At 36.7% G+C, this 16,490-nt stretch overlaps 1 protein-coding gene across 1 annotated transcript in view; it reads left to right on the forward strand.

Moving 5' to 3' along the window:
• Window positions 1-16,490, forward strand: part of ACSS3 (acyl-CoA synthetase short chain family member 3) — a 157,245-nt gene that overhangs the window by 37,896 nt on the left and 102,859 nt on the right. Inside the window, exons 3-4 of the mRNA XM_011284138.4 lie at window positions 11,132-11,320; window positions 15,467-15,601. Of these exons, the coding sequence (XP_011282440.3) occupies window positions 11,132-11,320; window positions 15,467-15,601 (324 nt within the window). The remainder of the gene's footprint in view (window positions 1-11,131; window positions 11,321-15,466; window positions 15,602-16,490) is intronic.

Genomic DNA, 16,490 nt, shown 5'->3' on the forward strand with positions numbered 1-16,490 from the left:
AAAGCTTTAGGAGAACCTGGGCCACCTAAGACTTTAGTCGGCTAAACATCTAACTTCAGCTCCGGTCATGATCTCACAGTATGTGAGTTCTAGCCCCGTGTTGGGCTCTGTGCTGACAGCTCAGAGCCTGGAGCCTGCTTCGGATTCTGTGTCTCCTGCTCTCTCTGCATTTCCCCGCTTGCACACTCTCTTTCTCTCAGAAATAAATAAAAACATTAAAAAAAAAAAAACTAAAGAAAAACTAAGAGAAAGCCTTAGAGAAACATAAAATAAGAAGAGTTAAGTAATTTGTTCATTTTCTTTTTTTTTTTTTTTTTGGTCAATTGTATGAGTGTATATGATAAATACACATTTTGCTTAGAAGCATTTCTGCTAACCCATCTTGATTTTCTAATATGGAGTCTGGACTCTTAGACCCTTTTGAGGTTTGTACTGGTTCATTGGTTTCAGTTTAGCCTGACATCAAAGTACTTAAAAGGCCTGTTTCTCTCACCTGCTGACAGCTTCTGATTCCCCAGGCTTTTCTTCTCTAAAGTACTAAAGGAAGAAGTGTTAGGAAAGAGGGAGGCATTGTGCTTGACTTTGATTACCTGCTCCTGGTTCCCTGTGGCCTTTATTTTATTAAGTAGAGAAGACAGAGGAAGAAAGATTTAATGGTAATGCCATTGAGAACAAACAGAGAAGTGGCTTTGTACTTTAACTTGTTTTAACCTCCCCCATCTCATTTCTACTGGGAGTTTCTGGCTATGTAAAACTCGATTAAGTTAGTTAGCATTTCTTATTTAATTAGCGGACCTACAAATGTTAGACTAAATTGTTTCAGTGACATAAAAGATCTGAATGATTCAGAAGTAGAGCTTTTCTGAAATTTTCATTTTTTATGTAGATCTGATAGTTCATACAACCCTTTATTAAGATTTTTGTATAGTGATTTGAAACTTGTTCAAGATCCATTCTTTATTCATTCAACAAGTATTGACTTTGTATGCCAAACCCTGTTAGGAACAAGGGATACAAGCTAAATGCACCATTCCATAACGTTAAGGAGCTAAGAAACCCATATAAACACGATCAAGGTGATGTTTGAGGGTAGTAGTATATTCTGTGGAAACACATGGGAAAACATGCAGTTCAGCCAACCGTTAATATGGCATAGAAAGACTTTCTGGAAGAATCAGTGCCTAAAATTGCCAAACCACCAAAAGTGGGAAGGGAAGTGGTGGACAGGAGAGTCCTGCAGACAGAGGAAATAGCACCTCCAGAGATCTTCAGGGCAGGGAGATCCTAGCACCTCCACAGTGGCTTTGGCAGAAAGCACAAGTGGTTGGGGGATGGGACTCCCATGAGCCAGACTCTCGAGAACTCTGAGTGTGGCACTACAGATTTGTTCTTAATTCTGAGAGCATGGAAAGAAAAAAAGCAAAAGCCACTCCCCGCTGTGACCTGTGCTTCTGCATGATTGCCTCCGGTGACCTACTCCCCAGCCCCACTGCATCGCACACCCCAGCCCCCTGCCTCCTGAAGCCAACTGTCAGCTTGCTCCACTCCCAACTTAGAGGCTTTGTACTTACCTACATTCTGCTGGAAATAGTTTTCTTCCAGATATCTTATGGTTCATAGGACCTAGGTATTACTTTCTCAATGAGATTTTCCCTGGCTGTATTGAAGACAAATGTTCCCATGTGCACATCACTTCGGATCTTCCTTTTCCACTTTCTTTTTAATTTTGCCACTTATTACTCAGTACCTTTGTTTATATTTTACTTGTCTATCTTCTTTAGTGCTGGTTCCTCTTCTACAATGTACTTTCCATCAGGGAAGGAAGGGGAAGGGGTTTTTGTTCTGTTCACCAAATAGTGCCTGGTACTTAGCAAACGTGTTCAATGATGAAGGAATGAATGAAACTGTATTTGAAATTTTTAAATGACTCTAACTTCCTTTATTGTGGGAACTTCTTATCTTTGAATTGGGTCAGTAATATAACTTGAACTTCTTTCTAGGCAAATTCTGACCTCTTACTATCTCTGAAGAATTGTAGCCTATTTACATTTGGCTTGGAAGTTCAAGATGAATATTTCCTCTTTGAATTTTCCACACTTACACCCAGATCTGCATTCCAGGAGAAATGTATATGCTTATTGTGTCCTTCTCTTAGTAGCTCTTTTCTTTTCTTTACAAAGTTTTTAAATGTTTATTTACATTTGAAAGAGAGAAAGAGACCATGCACGAGTGGGGGAGGGGCAGAGGGAGAGGGAGACACAGAATCCGAAGCAGGCTTCAGGCTCTGAGCTGTCAGCACAGAGCCGGGTGCAGGGCTGGAACTCACGGACCACGAGATCATGACCTGAGCTGAAGTCGGACGCTTAACTGACTGCACCACCCAGGCGCCCCTAGCTCTTTTCAAGTTAGTGGTTATATTAAACCTCAGCAAAGTAAAGGGGTGTGTATGAGAGTTTTTGTTTGTATTTGGCTCTATATGTTATATACCGTATTCGTCATTTTAAGAAATTCCTATTTTAATTTTTTTGAGTTTGTTTTCTCTGTCTCTAATTTCATTTTGAAGTACCTCTGAGTTTGCTTTATTTTTTTATTTTTATTTTTGGTATTCAAACAATTGTGAATTTTTATTTATTTGCTAAATAAAAATGTGACCACTAGAAATTTTCATGAATATATATATACAGGGAGAATTGAGGAAGCCCAGAGTGTGCCAAATTTTCTTGATTTAATTCAAACTGAAAGTGTCGATGATCTCCACTGAAGGCAATTGTTTGAAATATGATTACAGTGGTGGTTGTAATTATGAAGTTTGAGTAATTTGGAGGAGAAAATTACTCTGAAATCAAGGGTCATGTCCCACGAGAAGTCCTTTCTCCAGCTCTGCCCTTTAAGGTGCTCTTTTCAAAGTGTGATTTCCAACTTCCGGAAGTATGTCAGGGTATGATAATCTGATATTTCTTTGTCTGTCACATCATCATCATTTTCTTAAGCAAGAACTGAAAATGCAAAAACGCGCCGAACCTGCAGAAATTCAGTCCTGCCAGCACTTGTCTTGTTGAGGGGGAAGAATGCAACAGGGCGCGTGCGCAATTTTCGTTCTTTAAGCTTCTTAAATAAGCAATAAGAACTTCAGTTGTACTGCAGTCGGCTCTGCTAAAAAGTAGTCTCTGTAAGGTGAATTACCTTTTCCGTGCTTGATGCTGGAATCATCATTCCATGAATGATGCTGGTTTGAGGTTGAACTTCATTCACAGTGTGTTGTGTAGGTTTTTTCCTCGCATGCCACTTTGTCAACTTTTAATGAAATGTAATATACATTCAGATGAGTACACAGAACCGTGTTAGATTTTTCACAAACAGAACACACCCACGTAACCAGATCAGGAGACAGAAGATCTCCACCCCCAGAAGCAGGTACCATGCCTCATGTTAGTCATTTCTCATTCAGCCTTTATGGGATTATCATGCAGACGTTGGTACACCATCCATGATGACATTTCCTTGCTTTTGAACTTTGTATAAATTGAATAATAGGATGCACTCATTTGTGTCTGGCTTTTTTTACTCAACTTTTTGTTCATGAGATTCTTTCGTGTAATAGTTTTCCAGACTGGTTGTACCCATTTACCATTCCCCCTTGCAGTGTATGAGAATGCTAGTTGTCAATAGTTGGCATTGAGAATCCCAAGTCTTTTTTTTTCTTTTTTTAATTATTTAACGTTTATCCATTTTTGAGAGAGAGAGAGAGAGAGCGCGAGCGAGCGAGCAGGGGAGGGGGAGAAAGAGGTGGGGAGACACAGAATCCAGAACAGGCTCCAGGCTCTGACCTGTTAGCACAGAGTCTGACGCAGGGCTCACACCCACATACTGCGAGATCATGACCTGAGCTGAAGTCAGACACCTAACCGATTGAGCCACCCAGGCGCCCCCCCCCCACCCCAAGTCTTTTTTAATCTGGGCCTTTCGGGTGAATGTGTGGTGGTATCACATTGTGCTTTTAATTTGCTTTTCCCTAATGACTGCTGAAACTGAGCTCCTTCACCCGTGCTTATTGGCCATTTGTTTCACTTTTCTGGAGTGCTCATTTGGATCTTTTGCCCATTCATTCTCCTATTGGATTGTTGTTACCTTGTTAGCAAGTTGCAGGGACTTTCTCACAATTTAAAGCGAACATCTTTTCAATATCTGAAAACCTCAAGAAAAAAGTGATGAAGATCCTTTAGCGCAAGTGTTGATGAGTTAAGTGCCTTTCAGAATTTAAAGCTAAGAAAATATTCTCCCCTGTTTTAAAAATCGTTAATGATAAAGTCTACACTGTGCTATTTTGACTGGTCATTCTTTGCAAGGATATTTAGAAGCGAACGCCTTCCGATAGAATACCCTAAAACAGGAAGCGTTATTTCCACTGTTTAAGGCTGTAAATGATCTATTGAACATGATATTATGTTAAATGAATGTTAAAGAGTTCTAGTTATGTTGATTTTTGAGTGGTCTGGTTAAGTCTTATTTTCCCATAAGCCTTAATTTTTGTGAGCTATTTTGGGGGCACCTGGGTGGCTCAGTCGGCTAAGCATCTGACTTCTGCTCAGGTCATGATCTCGTGGTTTGTGAGTTCGAGCCCTGTGTCAGGTTCTGGGCTGACAGCTCAGAGCCTGGAGCCTGCTTCAGATTTTGTGTCTCCCTCTCTTTCTGCCCCTCCCTCACTCACACCCTGTCTTTCTCTCTCTCTCAAAAATAAATAAACATTAAAAAATTTAAAAACAATTGTGAGTTATTTTGTATAATTCAATGTTGTAAAATATGTTTTAGTAGACGCTTGTATTTCATGTGAAGTTGTACATGAGTAGGCACCAACTACTGATTTACATTTTTATCAAAATTGTAGCTAAAAGTTTGTTTTGAATAACTTCTCAACTTAATAAAATTTGTTAGATTAGATTCTAAGAATATTCCATGTAAATAAAATAAATATTATACCAATTTGATAGATAATATGGGAATTAATTAAATGAGAAAACAACATTTTAGTATCTCCTAGCTTCCTTTTTCCATGTTTAGAGTCATGTATTCAAAATACAAATGTCCAAATTAAATTTTTACATCAACCAAAATAACAATGCAACCATTCCCTTTGAATTTTCTCAGCAGACTTTTTGAGATTGTTTGAAGTGTAACCTCACTTCTTTTCACTTCCCTCTACAACAGAAACTATTTCACCATGATTTGAAGTCCAGAACACTTTATTTGTACCTTTCTCCATGTATGGGTTTATTTTTGCTTTTTACATTACTTATTAGTATATCTACTTATTAGCGTATTTCTTGGCCAAAGTAATACCCCTTGAAGATAGAGTTAATATATTATTTATGTATTTGTTTTTAGACCAACACAATGTCTAATACAGACCTCATAGCATACTCTCATATTATATAGAAAGAATAGTAACTCATCCATTAAAAAGTAAAGAAAAATGTAATCCTTGTCTGAGAGAAATAATTATTTCCAAAAATATCACTTGTCTCCTCCACATTGTGAGTTTCTTTTTACACTGGGAAATTTTTATTTTTTAATATGGTGAGAAATTTCCTTGTTTTAGTGCATTGCCTGACTGTGAAGGTTTATATCCTGCCTCAGCTAAAACTTTGCTTATAACATTTACCTTACTTGGCTTTCTTGCAAGCCTGAAGAAATTCTGGTTCATGGCTTTTATTCTTACATTTGCTTAACTGATTATTTTTATCATTCATTGATAGATTCTTAATAGATGATTTGTATTATCTTCAGAGTGGCTAAACTCTGACTTTTAGAAAGTCAACTCAACAAAATCAGTAGACTGTTTTGAATTCATTTTTCTGGACTAGAATGATGATGGAATCAATTTATTTATTAAAACATACTTTTAGGGCACCTGATCTATATGGCACTACTGTGGGCATCATAGACTGCAGTAGTGAATATTATAATCTTTTCCCATAGGGAAGTTGCATTCTAATTAGGGAGCTACATTGTGAACAAAAAGATAATACACCATAAATGAAAAAATATACAATATAAGTGAAGAAAAATATGCTACAGAGTGACTTGGGCTGCCATTTTAGATGTATGTCAGAGAAAATTACTTGTCATCGAGGAGATGACCCAGTGACACAAACCCAAATGCAGGCTGGGAGACAACCATGTTCCCATTTGTGTGAAAATCAGGTGAAACAGAGGCCCCAGAACAAGAACAGACTTGGACCACCATGGGGTGCCCGGAGGCCCGCCATGAGAAGAGAGTGGAAGAAGGTGAGGTTGTGGGAGCCTCCGGGAGTCAGATTCCATAGGACCTTGCACACCATTATAGAGACTGTATTTTATTCTAAGTATGATGGAAAGCTCCATCACTTTGATTTCTCCAAAGAGGAAGCTAAGGTGGGCAAGATTGGAAGTCAAGAGATGACAAATGGTCCAAGAGAGAAATAAATAGGTCCCCTTTAGCTTAAAATCTCCTTAACGATAGCAACAGTTGCTTGCATGGGCAATTAAAGGATACCACCACTTTGTGCCTTGTGGAAACTATTCCATATGCATATCTTTATTTAGGATCTCTGGCTATACCTACTAGGCTTGAAACAAGTCTGATTCGAACTTTTATAGAGCAGCCACTTGTAAATTCCCTGCTTGCTCCCCATTTTTCAGGGTGGTTTTATATAGCATACTAAGGGAAGGTTTCTGAATATTTTTCAAGTAGAATCCTCGGAAAAGAAGACTGTTTTCTCAGATACTATAATTGGTTTTTCAATTAGTTATATTTTCTGTGATTGATTAGACCAGGGTTTGCAGGGTGACATCACTGCAGCTTGAAAATAGGCTTCCTCGTGTCTTCTCTTTCATATAATTTTCTTTGACATGGCCCTGAAATTGCTCATAATTATTATCTTTTTGCTATAATTCGGACACCAGCTCTATCTTTCTCATACAAACATTATTTTCTTTAGATGGACACACTTGGCTGCTTGTGAAGCAAGTGCTAATTTGCTCTATAGAACATAGTGTTTGGTCAGTTTCACCTAATGTTTATATTTGTGTCCTGGGCATTTGATCATGAAACTATACTAACCCACAGACTGCTTGTGAATGAAGATTTTGCGGAATGAATACATAAAAAATCTATAAAATTCTTTTTTATTTATATGAGCATGTTTTCATTTTATAATTTTAAAATTTAAAGTTTTTACTTGTGTCAAAATAACCACGTGTTACATATAAACCAAATACATGTGTATACTATTTTATATAACAAATATCTGTTACTGTATTTTCTTATGTTGGTATTACTATTCATGTTATTTTTCCCTGGACTCTGAATTGCTTTGCTTTAAGGACTATGTCTTCCTCTTTTGCATTTGACTTGCAAACTTGACTTTAGTATACATAGCTGATACTGTATAAATTGAATCAATAACAGGGCACTTATATGTTAGAATGGTTTTAAATTAGTACCAAAATAATGATTAATTCATATAGTCTCTAGTGGAAAGAAACAAATAATGTTGTATCTAAATGAATGTGTGTATTCATTTTGTTTCTTCAGGCTTCCTTCACAGCTCAGTTATCATCATGCTAGCGGAGAGGCATGGCCTAACCATGACCGCATAGCATAGGTCCTGCCCTTAACTCAGACTAAAAACCAAATTTGGTGGTGTGAGTGATAAAATGATTAAATTGTTTACAAATTAAAACACAACTTTAAGAAGGTGCAAAAATGAATATGGATTCGGTGAATTGCACATGATTTAACTTTTCCTTTAACTATAGTTGAGAAACTATAAATTATACAAGATATATGTTAAATATTTTCCCTTTGGATAGCAATAGAAATTATAAATTTACATTCAGATATCTATGGTAGGATAAAACTATAACATTAAACAAAAAGAATATAGAATTTTTTTCTCTTTGATAATTTTACATCTGAAGGTCAATAAAAGCAAGGCGAGCCCTGAAATAGCAATCATCACATCCCCCTTTGTGTTGAAGCTTCATAGCACTTTGAGTGATTATGAACTTTCAGGTGACTGGGATTTCTAGATTTTTCCTCTGTTTGCTGCTGCTCACCCTTCTTTTCAAAATGATTGTATTGTGTCTGAAGTAAGACCTAAGTATTCTGTTCTAGGTCTCCCATATTAACTAATTCTAGATTTAATATTAGTAAGAAATACTTTTTAATGAAATATTATCACATATGTTCATATTAAACCAATGTTCATTCTTGCAATGAGTTAATATTTTGTTTTCCATATGCATATTTATTAGAAATCTCACCAGAAATGAATGTTTTCCCCTGTTTTCATTCATATATATAAATATATATGTAAAATTTCATATATGTATATCATTTATATCGATATAATTTCATACATGCATATCATTTACATAATTTACAATGTAAACTTTTGCTGGAGCGGCATTTAGCCCTGGAAACTACTGAAAAATAGATTTTCTCTGTTGATCACATATAGCTTTTTTTCTCTAGAGCAGCTCTGGTGTGGTTAGCACAGTATCAAAACATTGAATGGCTACAGGAAGCCAGTTTAAGAAGGCCAGATGGGCGCCATCTAGTGGTTGTACACACCTGCTGCAGCCTAATTTACTGAAGGTTGTCTTCGTTCAGGGAAGTGGTTCACAATTCAGATGCTGGAGCCAAGTAGATAAACATAAGTGGGAGAAGTGGGTAGGAAAAAAATTCATTATCAGTATATATCACACCTTTATGGCTATAGAACTATGGTTTAAGCATATGATATAAAATAAACAAGATGTAGAAGAATACATTTTAAACTCAGGATGGAAAGAAAAATTAATTCTCTGTCAATAATGCCCCCAGGAATGGTGAGCTCAACCTAGTAGCTGATCATCAGGTTCAGTTGATAGTTGTTATTCAAGAACACAGGCTCGGTGTTGCTAGACTTGGCAGTTTTTCAGGAGAACCTGGAAAACTGGATTTGTATATGAAACATTCTAATTTAATATGTTGGCTCATTTTTTTGAAGCTGTGGCATGACTCCAACTTAAATACTTCTTGGGGTCGCATTGGGTCATTTTGAGATCTTTTTTTCAAAAACTTTTGAATTCATTGATTTCATTTCTTTCAAAGGACAGAAAAGTTTTGGGGGACATCTTTCAGCAACATTGAGAAGTGAGACTAGAATATAAAGTTACTGAATAAGTACTAGATTGGGTGTTGGTTGAAGATTATTTTTATTCAACAATAGGCACTATTCAAGATGCTGAAGTTATAGCTGTAAATAGGACAGACTTCTCATTGGTCTCTCCTAGTGCTGTAGCTTAAATGGGATACCCAGTAATGTGATCACAGAGCATGGTACTTTTCTGCATGGATTGCACACTGAGGATTTGGATAGAACCTTCCAGTGTTTATTTTGGTCTTTAGCTCCAGAAAGAATTAAAGTTCATGATTATATCACTTTGGTATATCTTTCTCATAACTTGATGCTGGGCAGCTTGAGTTCTTAAAAAATAGCACTAAATTATACCAGGCAAATAGGAGAGAATAAAACACTAAGATAGCTGTTTGTTACTTTCTGTCTTTCACCAGAGTCCTTAATTTTGACCACATTTTTCCCCCTCTGCACAGAGGAAGGGAATAAAGAGAAAAAGGAAGAATGATCAGGATCCCAAATCCTTTCAAATTGTTGAAAAAGTAGGAAAGGCAGAATAAAATGAAAGGATCCATATAAATAGCCCTGCAGCCCAATTCCTTGTCTCAGGTCTCCTCTGTTCATTATCTTGAGCAGCCACATCCAAAGGCAAGCCAAAGTCCTTCCAGTTGCCCACTGGACCCCTACAGTCCTTTCGTTAGCTCTCTGACCTGATCTACGACCCCTTTCTCACTTGTTCTTTCTGTTCCAGCTCCCTAGTCTCCTTGCTTTTCCTCCATCACATCACAAATGATCTCCCTTACACCTCTGTGCTGGTGTTCTCTTTGCCTGAAATAGTATACTCCACTCATTCTTAACTTTTACATTCCTTGCTAAAGTGCTACTTTCTGAATGAGGTCTACCCTCACCTTCCCACTGAGAATTACATTTTCTGCATTCTCAATCCCTCCACTTTGTCCTGCCCTCCCCGCCCCCCCACAGTACTGACTACCTTTTCACATAATAGATCACTTACTAATTATGTTTATTGTATTTCTTCTGCTAAACCATAAGAGATCTTTGTCCTGTTTTGTTTACTGGTGTATCAGAAAATAATGTCTGCCATATACAGGTGCTCAATATACATTTTTTAAGTGAAAGAATGTTGAACTTCTTTTTCATAGGTCTGGGTGTATTTTTCATAACCTGTTTTAATTTCCAAAACACATGTTAAAATTTAAGCAAAGTTTGTATGTTTGGTCTCAATGTACAGGGCAGTCACTTTGTATAGATAATTAGTATAAAAAACTTTAAAGAAAAAATAATTGGCTCGAAGCAATAGAAAGGGCAAAGAATATGAGGTCAAAATATTTGTGATGGTATCCTGGCTGTATTTACTACCTCTCGGCTTCTGAGTTAGCTGTTTATTATATCTGAGTCTCAGCTACCTTATATTTAAAATAAGAATAATAATAACAGAATCTATCTTACTTACCTTATAAGTAGATGATATGTTTTCTTTCCTAACATGTTCTTGTCTCTTTTAATAGTTAACCCAATGTATGTCTAAATTTGCCATTATTTTACTTTTCTGTTCACTTGACAGATTTGCCCTTTAGAATAAAAGCTCCATGGGGATATATCTGTGTGTTTGTTTTTCATCATTATGTTCCTAACTCTAAACACAGTGTCTGGTACATCATAGTTGCTCAGTAAATATGTTGCTGAATTAATAATTAAGCAAATTTAGGCCATAGAGTTCATGTGGCATAATAATAATAAGTTGGTTCATAGTCAATTATTGTCGTACTGTTTGTTATTACTGTTATTATTCTCACTGTCTAAGCTCACATCATCATCAAATATGTGTTACTCAGGCTTCTTTAATCCACTACCAAGAGGATGATCAACTTCTTGTGTTACTGTCTTAACTTAGAAGTCTAGTGAAATGACACAGAAAACACTTTGCTGATGTAATGATTTTGTTGTAGGTCTCTAAGCTGGCTGGTGTTTTGGTCAAGCATGGTGTCAAAAAAGGTGACACTGTGGTTATCTACATGCCCATGATACCGCAGGCGATGTACACCATGCTGGCATGTGCAAGAATAGGAGCCATCCACAGTCTCATATTTGGGGGATTTGCATCCAAAGAACTAAGTAGTCGTATTGACCATGCAAAGGTAAGTGCTTTATTTGGAGAAATCAAGTAGTAGCTATGTGTAGTACAGCCATAGTTATCTGTGAAGGAACCATCTGGAAGTGCTCTGTACTTACTGGATTCCCCTTTCCAATGAGATGCTTAAAGTGTGTATATATATATATATATATATATATATATATATATATATATACACCCCTAGGTTTGCATTTCACTGTGTGTGTGTATGTATGTATATATATATATATGTATATATATACATATATATATACATATATATACATATACATATACATATATATACATATACATATACATATATACATATACATATACATATACATATATATACATATACATATATATATATACATATACATATATATACATATATATACATATATACATATATACATATATATATGTGTATATATATATACATACATACACACACACACACACACACACACACCACACACCAAATTTTATTTTGGGGTCAGTTTTATGTGAAAAACATCTTGCTAGATGCTGTGAGGGATGTAAAATAGAAGATTAGGTATATACTTTTCAAGTTAGCTTGCCATGTATATGGGTATATAAGACATACAGGGAAAATAACTAATAACCAATTTATTCACTTACCATATATTTATTAACTTGCCACAATATGCCAGGTACTGTCCTTAAATCCGGATAATGAGTCATACTTATCAAATGGATGGAACGCATATTAAAGTTTTATAATTTACACACGTCCAGGAATGGTGGTATACCACCACACAGTGGTTAAGAGCGGTGCCAGTAGGGGTGGAGTTACATCTTCAAATGGGGGTACTAGGATAACAAGCTTGATTAGGCTGTTGTGAAATGATGATTGAGATATTACATTGAAAGCATTTAACACAGTACCTGGTATTTAGTACTCATTTAAAAAAAGGTTAGCTATCGTCCCTCTATGAGTCAGAAAACTTTATTCTGGCAAATTACCAGATAGTAAATGTTTTAGGCATTGTGGTTTACAAGTGGCTGCAGCAAGTACTCAGCTGTGGTGTTGTAGAACACAAGCAGCCTTAGACACTACATAAGCAGAGGGCATGACAGTGTCCCAATGAAGCTTTGCAGAAACATGCTGTGGGCAGAGTTCGGCTTTCAACTGTCATTCGTAGACCCCTGACTTAGAGGAAGGAGTGATTTCTTTTAGTTGGGGTGGCTGAAGAAGACTTCCTAGAGGTGAGGTTTGGGTTAGATCTTGGCCAAGATTCAGCTAGTTGAAGAGAATGATGTCAGGGGATCCAAAAGAAGAAAAAAAGACTATGAGTCCAGCATTCGAGAGGAAAGGGTAAAATTCATTTGGAGGACAGTGAAGAGACTGAGGAGCCCAGAGAGGGAGAGATGGTGAGCTTGCAAAGTCAGTTTTTGTCTGAACTGGGTGCTGTAGACCTTGACCTGTCAACGTTTTTGAGCAGGTGGGTGTCTTGTTGTAGGCAATGCTAAGAGGAGGAAGGTCTTGCAAATAACATGAATGGGGGAGAGGGGAGGGTGGAAGAAGACATTTTGGCACGTGATCTGTTTGTGAAGTGATGGGTAATGTGCAGCAGAGTAATAGCAGTGGGAAGATTAAGGAAGGAAGGTCGTTATGGGAGTAAGAGATGGTTGGCTTTCAGAGTTCCATAAATCCGAGATGAGACATTCCTAACAAGGGAACTAATATCTGATATTAGTGCGAGATAGACAGTGAGGGTTTGCATATCTGACTTCATCTTGTAATAGATCAGTTATTAGAACTAGGAAGCTGGCTTGTGGACTAACTAGATAGATTTTTTCCCCTCTCTTTTTTAAACTTGTTGAGTTAGTGCTTATGAAGGTAAATCTAGGGGGAAATATCAGTCAGTCACTGACCTGGAAACCAGTGGGCATTTGGGGGCTTCTCCAACGAAGCTATAGACTCCAGTTTTTTAACTAAAGAAATCCTTAACACCATTTGGATAAAAGAATGAGATATATTATTTCCTTTTTAAAAAATTTATATGATGTGGGGAAATTTAGATACATAAAAATAAGGATTTATAAAATGTTTACTATATCACTTGCTAAGTTTTCATTACACACACACACACACACACACACACGCACACACACACACACACAACCTTGTTAAGCAGCTTAGGCAATGAGTGTATATTCCTATGGGCAAGACCTTTGAGCAGGTCAAATTAAAGGTGAGAAGATAGAGATATATATCTGAGATAGTTGGATAGAATTACTCAGGAATGATTGAAATCAGGAATGATTTTGATGTCAGGATTTTCAAATAAACTGGCTCAAGAAAAAGCTTTATGTTACCGGCTGACGATGGGAAGAATGTACAGTACCCTAACAAGTCAGTCTAGACTAAATAGAGCCTCCAATAAAAGGCCGTTAATAGAAATTTAGAAGGGATTCTTTTTCAAGATGAAGGTTCTAATTTTGAGTTTATTAAATTATTCAAGTTTTGATATATTCTCTATATATTTTTAATTTGATATGGAACTTACTTTCATTTATTCTGAATTCTAATCTTAGGAAATATTGCCTGGAGTTATTTTTGTGAGTATTACAGATAGTAAAATGTGAATTCTATTCAAATGCTGGATCTTTAAAAATATAATAAAAGGAAACAAGACTTATTTTTGTTTTCTTTCCTTTGTGTGTGTGTGTGTCTTTTAAAAGGTAGCTTGATATAGTGGGAAGAGACAGGTTCTGTAATCAGACAAAACTGGCCCTCTTTCTGATTCCACTACTTGTAACCTGGGGCAAGCTATGAAACTGCACTGAGCCTCAGCTCCATGAATATTAAATGATATTCAAAAAGCAGACAGTAATGATATATGCATATACTTGGTATAATATAAACCTTCCCTAGATGAAATGTATTGTAACTAGAAATCAGAATTCAGGAATAGATGCACTGTCTTGGATTGATTATCTGTCTCTTGAATAATTTATTAGCTGCCTCCTTTGCTTTGGATTTCTTGGTGAAGAAACAGTGTACTTAAAAGAATAAAGACATGTTTGTTTCTGCAAATTAATGAGAATTTTGCTTCAGTTCCAAAAACATTTGAGAGCTTACCGTATGGCAAGCAAGCATTGTACCAGGCATAGAAGACAAAGAGATAAATGGGATCCAGATTTGGCCTCAGAGAGCTTCCTGTGCAGTGTGTGGCTGAGGGAACATTTGACTATAGTAGGGCATCTGAGGCCTGCCCAGAATGGAGATTAACCCTAACTTCTTAAGCTTTCAGGGACTCCTTTTGGCTACATCTCTGTATATCTTGAAGGAGACTAGAAAGTTGTCAGGTAAAGAGAAGTTACCAAGTGTATCTTAAGGAGTAGGTTCAGGCTTGTGGGGCTTGAAGATTAAATCATTTGGGGGCCCTTTTAAGAAAAATACAACAAAATTACAAATATAGTATTTGGCAATGAGAAAAGAATCGTGAAAGAAAAATCAGAGATTCGAGCCCTTTTTTCCGTGGTCACATTTAAGGAGAGATGCTGACATTTAAAAATGTAGTAATGCTTCCTGATAGCAATTGGCTGGCTCTCCCCACCTGAGAAATACTACAAGGTCACAATAACCAGCGGGTACAAAGGTCTCATTAAGTGAGGGGCCCCTAGGTTTGCATTTCACTGGTTCAGGGCAAGTCTATCTGGTTTCATGAATTCTTTGGATAGTATTTTTTATTTAAAAAAATTTTAATGTTTATTTTTGAGGGTTGGGGGGAGAGGGGCAGAGGAGAAGGGGACAGAAGATCCCAAGCGGGCTCTGCGCTGATAGCCTGATGCGGGGCTTCAACTCATGACCCTGAGGTCATGACCTGAGCCAAAGTCAGAGGCTTAACTAGGTGAACCACCAGGTGCCCCTGGAAGGTATTTTTTAACAGCTCATACTCACTAGCCCAAAGCCTCACTGAACTTGTAGTTTCAAACAGGTTAGATCTGTGTGGAATTCGTTAGGTCTACAACATTTACAAATGAATTTTTTGTTTTCAAGCCATTTATTCAATAGGGAACAGAATCATTAAAACATTTCTTTAGAAATGTCAAATTGCCAATCTGCACCTAAAATATTGGGATTACCTTAATTGGTGTTGTTAAACTTTCTCAATTACTGTCATTTTTTCCATTGTAGCCCAAGGTGGTTGTTACAGCATCCTTTGGGATTGAACCCGGACGGAGAGTAGAATACATACCACTTCTAGAAGAAGCACTGAGACTAGGACAACACAAACCAGATCATGTTCTCATTTATAATCGTCCAAATATGGTAATCTGAATATTGAATTTGGTTCTTGCGTATGGTGATGCACTAAGGATTATTCTAGTGTTGACCTTATGAAATACTTGATTTATAGACCATTTAATATACTTCCTGAATGTCACAATTTTGGCAAAAAAAATAAAAACTGAAAAAGGTATGAATGATGTTTTCTGTCTTTATGGAAAAAAACTAGTTTAGGAACGCCTGGGTGGCTCAGCCAATTGGGCATTCGAGTTCAGCTCAGATCTCGCGGGTCCTGTGTTCAAGCCCCACGTTGGACTCTGTGCTGACAGCTCAGAGCCTGGAACTTGCTTCAGATTCTGTGTGTCTCTCTCTCTCTCTCTGCCCCTCCCCTGCTTGCACTGTCTCTTTCTCTGTCACTCAAAAATAAACAAACATTAAAAAAATTTTAAAAACTGGATTAAAACAATAAGATTGAAATACATATAGTAATAATATGTCATGTTGATGAATTGGATTCTCTGCAGAATCTATTGTGGTACCATATATTAATTTAAATTATAACAATAATGATAATTTTAACAAACACTGGGTGCTTACCATATGATTTTTGATATTCTGGTAATGAATGGTTTTTAAAAAATCTTTCTGACAACTTTGTGAGCCAGGTGATAGCATTATTCCTATTTTATGGAAGAGAAATTCAGTGAACAGCGATAAAATAACTTGCCCAGCTGGTGTCAGAGTCATGATCTGAACACATGCATTCTGACTACGTGCTTGATCCCCCAGCTATCCTGCCTCGTGGAGAGGTATGATTATTTGTATATAAAATTTGTCTTTCAATAACTTTAGAGAAGGCATTTAGTCTAGAAATAAAAAACTATGTTCAAGAAAACAAAATATGAATATTCTAAGCACATAAATTATTCTG

Source organism: Felis catus, chromosome B4 (assembly GCF_018350175.1).
Source record: "Felis catus isolate Fca126 chromosome B4, F.catus_Fca126_mat1.0, whole genome shotgun sequence".
Lineage (NCBI taxonomy): Eukaryota > Metazoa > Chordata > Mammalia > Carnivora > Felidae > Felis > Felis catus.